This window comes from Labeo rohita, chromosome 22 (assembly GCF_022985175.1).
Source record: "Labeo rohita strain BAU-BD-2019 chromosome 22, IGBB_LRoh.1.0, whole genome shotgun sequence".
Classification (NCBI taxonomy): Eukaryota; Metazoa; Chordata; class Actinopteri; order Cypriniformes; family Cyprinidae; genus Labeo; species Labeo rohita.
Window position 1 is genome coordinate 61,070,053 of NC_066890.1, and position 13,853 is coordinate 61,083,905.

At 40.3% G+C, this 13,853-nt stretch overlaps 1 protein-coding gene across 2 annotated transcripts; it reads right to left on the reverse strand.

The window, feature by feature from the left end:
• Window positions 1-701: 701 nt before the first annotated feature.
• rx1 (retinal homeobox gene 1) lies at window positions 702-13,414 on the reverse strand. Of its 2 annotated transcripts, XM_051095018.1 has the most exons (7): window positions 13,272-13,414; window positions 13,134-13,180; window positions 12,756-12,891; window positions 7,216-7,356; window positions 5,760-6,130; window positions 2,911-3,161; window positions 702-2,526 (listed from the first exon to the last, which is right to left on the reverse strand). In XM_051095018.1, the coding sequence occupies exons 5-7, from the start codon at window positions 6,055-6,057 to the stop codon at window positions 2,080-2,082; spliced, it is 996 nt and encodes a 331-aa protein (XP_050950975.1). In that variant the 5' UTR covers window positions 6,058-6,130; window positions 7,216-7,356; window positions 12,756-12,891; window positions 13,134-13,180; window positions 13,272-13,414; the 3' UTR covers window positions 702-2,079. The 2 variants fall into 2 exon arrangements, with proteins under 2 accessions (XP_050950975.1, XP_050950976.1); XM_051095019.1 differs by lacking the exons at window positions 12,756-12,891; window positions 13,134-13,180; window positions 13,272-13,414 and having other exon boundaries at window positions 5,760-6,107; window positions 7,216-7,491.
• Window positions 13,415-13,853: the final 439 nt, after the last annotated feature.

A 13,853-nucleotide genomic window follows, 5' to 3' on the forward strand; every position in this document is an offset into this window, starting at 1 on the left:
GTTTTTACTTGAAAAAGTAATCTGATTGCATAACTCGCATTACTTGTAATTCGCAACCCCAAGCACTGGTTGCTATGGATTAGCAAAACTGTTTGGAGTGTTTTATATCAAGTTGCTATGCGGTTGCTAGGGTGTGGTGGGTGGTTGCTTACGGTCTTCCCTATGGCTTGTGTTCCTCCTTAAAGTCTGTGGAATTTTTTGCATTTATTTCTACCCAAAATGTAAAATCTGGACCAAACCAAATCCACACCTGCACTGTGGCAATCATTACATTAAACTGTACAACACGAAAGAACCCACGTTCATACCCCTTTGCTCTTTTCCCAACACATGTTTTTTAGGGCCCCAGATGGCCCCCGTAGTGTCCCATCTGTCCGAGAGCATTGCTCACACATCATGAATACAGCCGAGCACCAGGCACTTCGAACATGTGCCTGAACAGCAGCGTCAGGAGGCAATTAGGGAACAGCGAACCCTGGGGCCAATGCCCCCTCCCGGGCCAGGCTGATTGACTGGAACCTCATCTTCCTAACGGGCTGGCTCGGCGCCATGGGTCAGGAGAAACAGAGACAGGAGGGGGCTGTGAAATAGACAGTCTTTCCTATAGTTCAACCAGAGACAAGAAGTCGACAGCAAATCTCTGAGAAACTATATTTGTTTATTCTTAAGAACGATTGTGGACATTCGTTGCTCTGCTTGATTCAAAGGTAATCGTGAAAACATCTAGGACACATTACAAACATAGAAACCAGACAAAAAAATAACATCATACACACATACACACTCATAGCAATTACCCATGATTGTCATATTGCTGTCTAACTTTGGCTTTTCAGTTGTTCAAACTGTGCAAGTCATCTAAACGTCATAGATTCAGTTTGTAAACTAATGTTTGGCCCAAAGGGCCCCATAACAGAACTGTGGGAAGCTACAGTCAACATAAAAACAACTGACTTATACAGTTTAATCAACTGTATGTATTCATAACATCTACAAACTCTTCATCCTTGACATCCTTACACAGCTAATCTTAAAACATTATTAGTAAGCATAGTTTGTTCAAATGAATAATGCAATCATCCTGAAAGTTTAATACTTTTCCTGACAGGAGTCAATATCTAGGTTAATTCCACAACTACACATTATTTATTGCTAGAAAAACTCTGGCAACATGAACTGAGTGAGTTTCCTTTTAAAAATAAGCAGCGAATCCCACTTGCGTGTTTGTGGGACTTGACATTGGTCCTTTGAAGCCAGGTCTGTTTAGAAGGTTAATTCTTTGAGTCATCATAAAATGACACTTAAAGCACAATGATGGTGTTTTATCTTAAAAAAAAAAACCTTTTGATTTCGATTGGTGTCTTAGAATGACAGTCTCTGATCTCTTTCCCTCTAAAGAAGCTGAAACAAAAAGATCAGACTCGGATCAACTGGCCCAAACAAAGGGTGAGTCGTGATGGGTTGAATGCAGATATTTTCCCCTTCTGCTCCTCTGCACGTACAGGAGATGGGTCTGCCAATAAGCATTTACCTCTAATGAACACTGAGGCATACAAACTTTTCCCCCAGAACCAATCATTTCTGTCCGTTGCCTTTGGGGGGTTTTGATGAAATCAGCTGCCTGTGTAAGAGGTCTTTTCTAACCACTGACCATGTTTATCTTGTTTCAACCCAAAACATCTGGACCAGTCCTTCAGGAGGAAGTGTGAATTTGCAGACAGAGGTCATGTGATGCAAACACACCCTCATATTCACATTTCAGTAACTCTTATAGAAACCTGGTTTTAGAAACCTCTCCAAAACCATGTTGGGACAGTAAAAGACAAACATGTCAATGTGTGCCTTATGAATATATATATATATATACATATATATATGGAACATGCCAAACATTTTTTTTCTTCATCCAGACTCAGCAGTTGTTATATCCAGTTGCGAAAAAATAAATAAAATGGCACACAACTCATTTTTCTGCCTCAACATTTTCTGGCCTGGGAATAGACAAGAAACATCATTCTTGAGTAGCCTTCAGTACCGATTATTAACCAAGAAATATGAAGGCCTGTAGTCAAAGATGTTTTAGCACATGGGTTGCCAGGTTTTGTCCATGGACTGGATGTGTTCCTTAGCTTTCATCCTCAGAGCGGCAATGCTTGAACTGCGCTGGTCTACGTCCTCCAGAGGGTATTTGTCAGTGAAGGGAGGAGGGCACTGGTATGGAGGCGGTGCCATAGGCTGCATGCTTTGGGCCATTGTTTGGGGTGGACTGAGAAAACCATGACTGGCATAGCCCGCTTGCAGTCCTTGTGTAGGACCCATGAACCCTGGGATGCTGTGCACTGGAGTGGCACTGGATAGAGGGGAGGGCAGCCAAGGGTCAAGGGGCAGTGAGTTGTTCATGGGCCCCACGGTGGGGTGCATTGGCGGGCGGTTGAAGGAGAGCATGGGGGAGTCATGTAGCTTCATAGTGCTGGCGTCTATTTTCTCCTGTCGCCTCCATTTGGCTCTGCGATTCTGGAACCAAACCTGGGCAAATACATACACCTCAAATAATCAATCTGTTAGGGCAATCCTAAGCCAGTAGAATGGTGTTTCACAAAAAAGAATCTGTGAAATAATACTCTTTGTTTCCCAAACTTACTGGGAAATAACCAAAGTTGGATTTAAGTCATGGAGGATGATCCCTACTGAAAAGACCAGCTGAGGTCAGCTGAAATGCTGGTTAGTGTTGCTTGGTCTCAACCTGCTTAGGCAAAGTGGTCTTGCAAGAAAAGCTGGTTCTTATGTAAGGTGGTCAACTAATGTGGTTGAGCAACCAGGTTTCCCAAACACAGCATACACTGGAAACTGGTTTTATCATCAAAGTAGGATCTCCACTGAAACTGAGAATAAAAAGAGAATGAAACACACCTGCACTCGAACTTCAGGGAGGTTGACTTTCATGGCCAGCTCCTCTCGACTGTAAACGTCAGGGTAGTGGGACTTTTCGAAGGCTCGCTCAAGCTCGTGGAGCTGGTAGGTAGTGAAGGTGGTGCGGTTGCGGCGGTGCTTTTTCTTGGGTTGCTCCCCATCGGCAGAGTCCGGAGACTTGCTGTCACTCTCGATGGACTTCCGCAGGTCACCCAAGTCCCCGTCACACTTGTTGGAGAATATGTCAGTGTCTAAAGCCACAGGTGACATAAGAACAAAAGATATAACTTGAGAATCCACTTTAGACAGACTCTTACATAATGTCATAACAGAATTCCGCTATGAATATATTGCAAGATTGCAATCCCACTGGAGCAACCTGGGGTTAAGAGCAGGGGTGCCCAAACTCGGTCCTGGAGGGCCAGTGACCTGCAGAGTTTAGCTGCAACTTGCCTCAACACATCTGCCGGGAAGTGTCTAGCATGCCTAGTAAGAGCTTGATTAGTTGGTTCAGGTGTGTCTAATTGGGGTTGGAAATAAACTGTGCAGGACACAGGCCTTCCAGGACCAATTTTGGGCAACCCTGGTTAAGAGCCATATTCACATGTACAAAGTTCTTTTGGGGGCTGAACAAGTCCTAGTCCTGATTCTTGACTACTGACACCACACAAGTAGGCAGTAACAAGATGACTAATATATTCCCTGTTATTTACGAATGTTGACTACGTGTAAATTCAGTATTGATATGGTATTTCCAAAACTGAGAATCTAATCCCAGCTTTTCTGGCCAAAAGCTCTTGTAATACACAAGCTTGGACTAGAGCAGTAGTGGTAGGCATGGCTTTCACTGAGGGTTTCCCATCCTATAATCCAAGCAGAAACAGATGTAGCCTGTTAATTCCCCTGATGGTTTCCCTGTAGACCAGGCGTTAATCTACCTAAGGGCTTCGTTTGATTCTACCCAAAGTCCACAACATAAGGTTATGTTTCTAGGAAAAGCTCTACCTTAGTGAACTTGAAAGACCTGCTGACAGTTGGCAAGCTAATTCAGTTAATTCCAGTAAAATACTGGTTATCGGGCAAGTGGATTTGTGTACTGCACTCACAAGATGTAGCTGACATATTGTTTAATTTGGTGCTGTCCAACTGTAAACAAGCTCAGAACACATGCTGACTAAACAAGTGAACATTAACAATAGCTGCAATGCTGTGTACATGCAAGTCAAATAGTAAGCTGTTAACATTAAATTGGCAATAGAACCAGGTAACTCGACTAGTAGAGCATGATGCTAGCAAATCACAGATATGCCCCTAAGAAGGAATCTGCAGACATTTTTACACACTTTCAGTGCTGAAAATTGGCATAAAATGTGTTTTAAAATGTTAAATGCATTGAACACCAATAATAGCACAGAACTTTTATTTGTCAGCTTTCTTTTATTAGTAATAAAATGTCTGCAGGTTCTATTTGTAACTCAGATGCTGCAGGTTCAATCCCAGATAAGATCAACCAATGAACTGGACTGTGAAGTGAACCCTTATCATTACTGTGTCCTTGAGGACACTTAACTGCAGATTTAAGCTTCCTGGGGTGACTGTCCTTGCAATCAGCACACGGTAAGTTCACACTTTGGCAAAAATGTATGCTAATGAACATAGATTTTCTGACTGCTTGAATACTATTCCATAGTTGAAATAAAATGCATAATATCTTAACTTAGGTTAGCTTGAATGGATAACACTTAAAACACTGACTACAAAGCTTGAAAACAACCCAGAAGTACACGGTTTAATTACCAGGCAGGAGTAAGCGTTCTGGGTTAGCAGAGCTAGCATCATTAACAAGCAATAGACTGAACTCGCACAATAGTAGGAGGTCAATCCTGGTTCAAGGATCAGCACACCGCCTGTCAGATTCAAGACAGCCCAATAAAAACGCTCAGACTTGCTGGCAACTGGCGTCAAATGAGGACAATCGATCTTAAAGGCTCAAACCGTTCAAAAGGATCTTGTCCCTTTTGAGTCACGATAACAGACAAGTCAACTCCGGGTCATGCGAGAGATTCTCTCATCACAGGACTAAGAAGCATGATGGATTATGAGCCTAACGGGAAAAGAAATTGGCACAGAATGGAAAAATGATTATGTCGACATGCACAGTTGTGCAATCTTGTCTAAGATAGAAGATGATTATGGGAATTCCACAAGGGGATGAAAACCAGGGATGAGCCCCATTGCCAAATTATTTTCAGGTTTGAAAGGGCCTTGTAAAGACTTTTTTTTTTTTTTTTTTTTTCAGCCTGGCATATCACCACCACCAAAAAACATCTCATAAAAAAAAGATCTTTTCATAATTGCAAGTTTCTCAAGTTTAAATCCTCAACAAGTAGATGTCCCAATTCTTGCCAACCAGAGTCTGAGAAGTCAACTATTTCTCAATATTCTTCCAAGACCAAATTATCTTATCTGAAACATCTAGGCAACTTTGAATTCTAAAACATTATGAAAGAACAACTTCTAAGCAAAACAATGATTCTCTAGGAGTGCCAGTCTTTCTACAATCCATTGCATTAATGGAAACCATGCATGGCATGGTAACAGGATACATCTAGGTAACTGTGCCATTGGTTTTGTAAGTTGCGTAAAAGAAGCGTCAGACTTTCATTTGGGTCTCTTAAGGTGATGCTTGATCTTACTGCCCTGGCAAACTGCCACTGTCACCTTACAATCGACAGGAGGGATCAGCATAAGAACTTGGTCTGAATCGGTCTCTGGGTTTTAGAAACGGTGTCTCTCAATGTACTAAATAACCATCACAGGAGGTTAGTTAGAGGCCATGAAGGACTCACCGTGAAACGCTGGTTGTTCCGATCCATCCCTGAGGGTTGGCAGGTGTCCGTAGGGTTGTACCCGCTGGTCATGCTTCCCTAGTTCTCCAAGACTCTCCCCTCCAACTTTGTGTGTTACCACATTGCCTCCAGGGTTGAGCAACGGATCCTGGTCTTTGTTGAAGCCCAAGATGACATCTATGCTGTGGACACGGGCACCCACCGCCGCCGCACCCCCTGCTTTGACCATCTCATGGAAGTTACTGGGCGAAAGACAGCTGTCATCCACCATGTTCATGGTGTCCAGTGACAAATGCATTCGAATGCTGGGATGAGGCCGTCCAACTTATAAAGTCACTTGATCTTGATCTGATGGAGGAATCCAAAACGGACTGGTTTTAGTTGGAGACAACGAAAAGAGACTGAAGTCAACAAGTGCACTAAATAATCCATTAGAAGCCAATTTATTCATTAATATTTGTTTATAAATGGCTTAATGAGGTTACTTCTATGACTATTTATAGTTTGAATAAATAAGCTATTCTCCTTGTATTAATAGTTTGGCTAAGCAAGTTCAAATAAGTTCTTCTATTTACACTTTGTTTTTTGTTTTTTTGTTTGTTTGTTTTGTTTTTTTTGCCTCCAACTTTATTTTTACAGATATTGTAAAAACTGTAATAAATAAATAAATCGTTTTCCAAATCTATATGTAATAAATTCATATCCCTGCATATAAGAACATACAATATGGGTCCAAAAAGAGTCTAAAATCAACAAGTGTGCAAAATAATGCATTTCAGATCAATTTCGTAATTAACATTACTTTATGAGTGGCTTATTGAGGTCTCATATCTATAAATATTCATAGTTTAATAGGCTAAACAAGATAAACTAAGCACTGTTACTCTTATTTTTTCTGCTTTACATTTAAAGATAATGTAAATTAACAAATATCACAGCATATAACACACAATATAATGTCTGCATTCACAGAAAATCAGATTATCTAGGCATATGACATATAGACATTAATATAAACATTAACATAGCATTAATATTTATAAATCTTGAAAATCTGACAACTCAGTAAAGCCTAATATATAATTCAGATTCAAATTACAATATCTAAACCTGTAAACCAATCCAAAATTGAGTTTATATAAAAATGTTTTAAATTGTTAAATCTGAAAATAAACAATCATTTGTAAAATATATATTTATTTAAGTGTATTATAAAAATATTAAATATTATAATTATTTACAACTATTTATATTTACTATATCTACATGAACATGCATATAATAGCATATTTTCATATTACAGCAATCATATAGATTTTAATATGCAGTATGTGTGTATCATGTATATTATCAAAACCCCAGTGTCAAATAATTCAAATACAAATATCTAAAACTCTCTAAATGTGTTTTGGAAGAAAGTTTCCCCAGGACAGAGTGATTGCAGTATGGGACGTACCTCTGACACAAGATGCTCCGTGCGCTTTCCGTCTCCAGTCTGACCCGCATCCACCTGTTTCTCCCTGCAGCGGGTCACATGCGGGTGATGAGCACGCCTCCGTCTGCTACTGTACTCCCTGACCGACCTCGACCGCACTCACTTAAAACATAAAAACATATACGAATGCACAGAAGTTCTCCAGTGGATTCCGCTGGACAGAGAGCTGGTGTGTGCGTACGTGTGTCTCTTCAGAAGGGAAATAATAGCAAGGGATTACAGGAGCTCATTAATTGGGACTCTTCCCCCTTAAGAATGATTGACAGACGGTTTCTGCTCAAGTAATTGCTCTAAATGGAGCTTGAATTCAACCCACAGGAGGAGGGCGACACTAATGAAGCCGTTTCTCCTTCCTCTTTCAAAATTCAATTGTTTTAGAGACAAAAGGATGAACTGAAAGTTTTCACTCATGCCTGTACTATTAAAAGTAAAACATCTTTCGACATAAATACATGAAAATATGTCTACAAAAAGAAAGTTATTAGCCTTAAAAATATGAATACAATTTACAATTAATTATAAATTGTAATTTATATAAATAAAAATTGCAGTACATGTGTGTGTGTATATATATATATATATATATATATATATACACACACACTATATTATTGTATATTGACAAGATGACACATGTTGGCATATTGAAAGATGACACATGTTGGCATGAACTGTGCACTTCACAGAAGGTATTACAGTAAATACTCAATACTATCACCTGCGGAATAATTAGCTGACTAATTAAAGTAAACGACATGAGCACAGGCTCGTTTAACAACTCATTACAGAGTTAACCCAGGCAAACTCATGAGTGATCGATGCTTATTAAGAGATATGACCTCGGAACAAGATTAACTCGCTCACGTTCAAATTAATCTACGTAAACGATCTTACTGCGTCCACCAACATGACTGTAGTAAATTACGTCACAGAATGTCAACATTAAATTATGTTGGCTTATTTCTCTTCTATATTTGTGTCAAATACAGTGCAAACTGTAATTTCTTTTAAATATACAATAGAAATACACATTTTTGTATATTGGACTCAGTGGGAGAAGTCTTTGATGGACTAATGGAGGTTGATCAGCGACACCTCCAATGAGGCTAAAGACACTGAAGATTTCCTCTGACCTCAGTGAAGTCTTAAGATACTTTAAAGAAGCTCACCTACTGCATTTGTTTAGGGTCAGTGTTAGTGCACAGAAGTAAGACAAGACATGAAGAATAAAAAAATTATCTTCCAAACAATCTCACTGAAGTCTACAATACCTTGGCTCAGCCAAATGTTAAAGCCAGTACAAGTGGCCAATACCAGCCAACACGAAATACCTCCAGGAACAGATTAGCTTTAACCATATGTTTACGTACATGTTGCCAGATAGATGTCTAAGTCTCGTGAGCCAGAGCCAATCCTCAAAGGACAAGGTTGGAAGTAGGAAATACCTGGAAAGCTTGGAGTTTCATCGTACAGCTGCATCTCACGTGCATGAGATCCCCGTTGGCACATGAGGCATTTGAGGACAATGGGAGTTCCTAGAAAGGAATGGGAATCTATCCTTCTATACGTCCTCTGATCGTCCTACTTATCATTATCTGTCTTCCCATATATTTGGAGGCAATGCGTCCATTGTCTGACCTTGACAAAGGCTAGGAAAACAAATATGTCAGAATTCAATTTTGTACAGTAAACATTTGTGGTTTACTGTACCACTGCACCAGTGGTTCTCAATTCCTGTCTTGGGGTACCACTGCTCTGCACATTTTGTATGTCGCTTGTATCTGACGATCTTGGTTCTGTTCATGGATCTCCCTCCTAACAAGCTGATGATCTAAATCAGGTGTGTTACATAAGGAAGACATACAAAATGTGCAGAGCAGTGGAATCTCAGAACTGGAATTGAGAACCACTTGACTGACTATCGGTGCAACCACTTGGGAACCACCGACTAGATTGTTGGTCCAACCAGTTGGGAACCACTGACTGGACTATTGGTCCAATTAGTTAAGGTTAGAAGGGATACAGCTCTGACTACTGGGTATGCGCACATCAATCTAACGTTATTTTTGTCATCCTGTACAACAATAATACTGTTTTTGTATTATAGTAAGTTTAGGGTTGGGGTAGATGTAGACGTTAATAAAACAGAATCTAATAGGTAAAACAATTCATTTCATTGTTAGTTTCCAGTCAAAGCTGTATTCATTCTAGCCACAACCAAGAACCACAGACTAGACTAGTGGACCAACCATTTGGGAACCATGACTAGATTATTGGTCCAACTAGTTGGGAACCACTGACTAGACTATTGGTCCAACCAGTTGAGAACCATCGACTAGACAAGTAGTTCAACCAGTTGGGAACCACCGACTAGACTAGTTGTCCAACACGATGGGAACCACTGACTACACTAGGTTGCAGGTTCGAGTCCCAGGTTTGAGTCCCAGGTCCGGCAGGGATTGAAGGTGGAGGGAGTGAATAACCAGCGCTCTCTCCACCCTCAATACCACGACTGAGGTGTGTCCCTTGAGCAAGGCACCAATCCCCCAACTGCTCCCCGGGCGCCGCAGCGATAGCAATATGGCTGCCCACTGCTCCGGGTGTACGTGTGCATGTTTGTTCACTACTCACTGCTCTGTGTGTATGCACTTGGATGGGTTAAATGCAGAGCACAAATTCCGAGTACAGGTCACCATACTTGGCCTCACGTCACGTCCTTTCCTTCCTTTCCTTTTCAGTTTCAGCTGAGAACCGCCAACTAGATTATTGGTCCAGCTGGTTGGGAACCTCCAACTAGATTGTTGGTCCAACCAGTTGGGAACCACCAACTAAAATGTTGGTCCAACCAGTTGGGAACGACCGACTAAAATGTTGGTCCAACCAGTTGGGAACCACTGACTAGTCTAGTAGTCCAACCAGTTGAGAACCACCGACTATGGAGGTATGTGTTTTGTCTGTCATTAGAACATCCGCATCTAAGGCAGTAAATTAATCACATTATGTTTTTGTCAATTTACAGGTTAGAAAGTTTATTGTAGCAATATGGGCATTTAGTTTTTCTTGTTGCTTAATAATTTTGGCTAAAATCTCATACTGTAAAAGAACCGCTATGCACAGGATATTTAAAACGTATTGGCTTCAACTAGCTGGCAAATGCTAAGACTTTTCTCTGCTCTTCAAAGACACAAAATTGTTAGCCTTTTCAAAGATCAGTTCTTTATTTACCCTGGCTTTGCAAAGAAGTAGACATCTGTCTTCAAACTGCGCATTGAGGCACTTCATTCTGAATGGAAGCGAGGTGGAGTTATGAGGTTTTACTGACAATTTGGGGTTCCATTGGCGTTACGAGGTTTAGTCACAAGCTCTTTTTAATGCTTTTCATTGGTTAAATATTTGTAAAAACCACAAACAGACATAACGATGACCAATAGCACTGATTTAAAATGATAATAACGAAATATAATAGAGTTAGGAAGTTCTTGATAATTCTCCACGGCACACCTGACAAGTGGTTGTGAAACACTGGATTAGACTATTGGTCTTACTAGTTGGGAACCAAAACTAGACTACTGGTCCAACCAGTTGGAAACCACTAACTAGACCAGTGGTCCAACCAGCTGACAACCACCGACTAAATTATTGGATCAACCACTTGAGAACCACCAACTAGATTATTGGTCCAATCAGTTGAGAACCACAACTAGACTACTGGTCCAACCAGTTGGGAACCACCGATTAGACCAGTGGTCCAACCAGTTGGGGACCACTGACTAGACTATTGGGCCAACCATTTGGAAACCACGACTATTGGTGTTGGTCACAGAGTTTTTTTGGGAGAGAGGTCACCTCTTGTCAACAATTAGAGTTCTCGGTTTGATTTTTGATGGGATTGGGCAAGAGACAGTGCAATTATTCGATCACGCTGATGTATTTCCTGAAGCTCCGCGCTTGTTTCCTCATTACACTAATTGAGTACAAATTGGCTCAGAAGGTGCAGCGCAGCTATCAAGAGGATTAGGTTTATCAGATGACAACGTAAAGCCCTCTGATCCTATTAGACGCAAAGCAGCTAACATAGAGGAGCTGTGTCAGCTCACCGGGGGGAAGCAAGGAGAAAGACAAGAGGCAGAAAGTTGGCTGTTGTATACAATGTTTTGTAAACGGAAAGCATTTTATGCAATTCAGGTCATAACCATGACAACAAGCTTTGCTCTTTATATGCATGATCATTAGCAAAATTGGCTTGGTGAATCCCAAGTTTCACCAAAATAAAGGCCTAATTACTAACAATAACAATAAAAATCATTCTAAACCACAAACATAATCGTCTACAACAATGTTGTTGGAATCAACTTCAAAACTTTTGAATGAAAAAAACATTGACAGCTAATTAGAATCCATCCCCTTTTTTAACTGAAGCATGATGTAATAAACAGGGCATTATGGACAGTTGGTGTGGATGCTAATATAGTTATCATTGCTGTTATCTTCACTGCTATCATTCTTAGTGTGAATGGCCTTAGGGCCCAATTAATCTGCTTTACAATTGTAGTTTTTGGGTTGTTTATATATAGCTAATAGCTTTCGTTTTAAATCCCAGCCATTAGCATGACTTGCTACATGCTATTGCTAATTTGTAGAATGGGACTGATTTCATTAAACAAATCATTTGTGTGCCCAAACAAATGCACTGTGCAATTGCGCCAACTATTATGAGCATGTTAGCATATGAATACTAGCCTCAAAGCTAACGAAATTAGACCAAAATCTACAAAAATCCAATTCTGATTTAATGGGGTCCTTAAATGGTGACGTTAAAAGTCTTCACAGATATGCAAACATGACCTGTAAACAAGATTAACTGAAACGAATGCAAATACTTACGGACAGTTAGCGATATAGCTTACACTGACACCTAGTGGCAGTTTTGGTTACTAATGCCATTGCGTGAATGACAAATCTTAGTATTAGTAGTCATTTTTACAGGGATAAAGTGAGAAGTTTCCAGCTCATGTATTCTCAAGATGTCTTCCCCCATTAGGAGACCCACTCAATGTAAAATAAGACTACTTTTAAGGGGCTAGTTTGGCCAAAATATAAGTTTTTTCCAAACCTGTATGAGGTTCTTTTATTTTATTCCAGAATATGAGGTAAACTAAATAGTTGTTGGTGCCCACTTTCAAAATATGGAGAAAAAAAAAAAATGCTATGGAAGTCAGTGGGGTCCAGAAACTGTTTGGTAACTTTGTGAGGGTGTAATAATAAAATACAAGGAAAAACCTGCACCTTTTAAACAATATTTGGCCTCAACTGAACTTTTGCATGACATGGCAGGAGGCGGGTAGGTATCCAAAAATGGATCGATCCTGTTCAGAGTGACTTACATGCGTTTATCCCGCAGTGTTGTTCTCCCCGTTCTCCTGACATCTTTTAGTAATCTGTAGATTAGCGCATTAGACCCCTCCGTCGACCCAGTGAACGTGCAACTGTGTGCAGTTTACCTGTACAACCATATGGAGGCTCATGTTGGAATTTGGCATCGATTCTCTTAGATTCTTGCATCCAGCCAGAAACATCATCACTTTTCTCTCGGGACAAATGCACATGTTGATCACGGGACCCCTGTTGGGAAGAGACCTAAAAATGCCAGCCAGTTTAATGCAATCAAATTAAATTAACCCTTCAACCTTTTACTCATTAAAACCAACGCAATTACTAGCGGCCAATTGCATAATGTGCAGTAAGATGCGTCACACATGTAAACTGCTAAACTATGGTGATTTTGTAGTATGTTGCTCTTGCAAAGTCAAGCATCACCATTACTAGTGCTCATAGTTAGAATTAGTGATCTGATCAAACACCTTACACTAAATGCTAACCTGTGCTGTGTAACTGTTGTGCTTCCGACATGAACGATTCTTCAAATCTGCATAGCAACATGCAAATAACACCTTAGCATGGGTAAACATCACATGTTGTTGGAAAATATAAAAATATTGTTTTTCATAGTAACGCACTGTTGCCTTTTTATCCGCTTTCAGAGGTTTCTGCTGCATCAGTGACCGCGTTATGCCCTTAATTTGTGTTTTTGGCCCCGTTCACCCCTACAGGATCAAAAGACAGTTTACGCGCTTCACAGCCCAGAAAGAACAAGGTTAAACTTTCCTCCTTAACACTTAATCTGATACTCTTAACGTTGTTAAAGCAGATATTCCTCGGGTGGCGCTGACGTGCTTCGGCCTCTAATCGGCTGATTAGATGCATCACCTGTCAGTCAAAGCGTCTTCCCCGCCCCCTTATTCTAAAAGGGTCCGCAAGCTCCTCCCATTCTGACATCACCGAGTAAATCTTTCCATGACTGAGAGAGATTAAAGCACGAGGCACATATACACATAAAAACAAACACCTGAAGTTCTTTCCATACAACACAGTTCATATCAAGCACTATAAATAACAAAAGTATAAAATGATCATGACAGTAGATCACATGACTCACTATATTTTAAGTCGTCTGAAGCCATACAGTAGCTTTATGTGAGAAACAATATTTCCAAATACATTACGCACACACACAATACCATAGAAGACCAGTAGAGGGA

Coding starts and splice junctions, on each gene's coding strand:
- rx1 (XM_051095018.1), bottom strand. CDS start 6,057: ATGCATTTGTCACTGGACACCATGAACATGGTGGATGACAGCTGTCTT. Junction 3,162..5,759: donor GGAACAACCAGCGTTTCACG/GTGAGTCCTTCA, acceptor CTGTGGCTTTAG/ACACTGACATATTCTCCAAC. Junction 2,527..2,910: donor TCCCTGAAGTTCGAGTGCAG/GTGTGTTTCATT, acceptor GTATTTGCCCAG/GTTTGGTTCCAGAATCGCAG.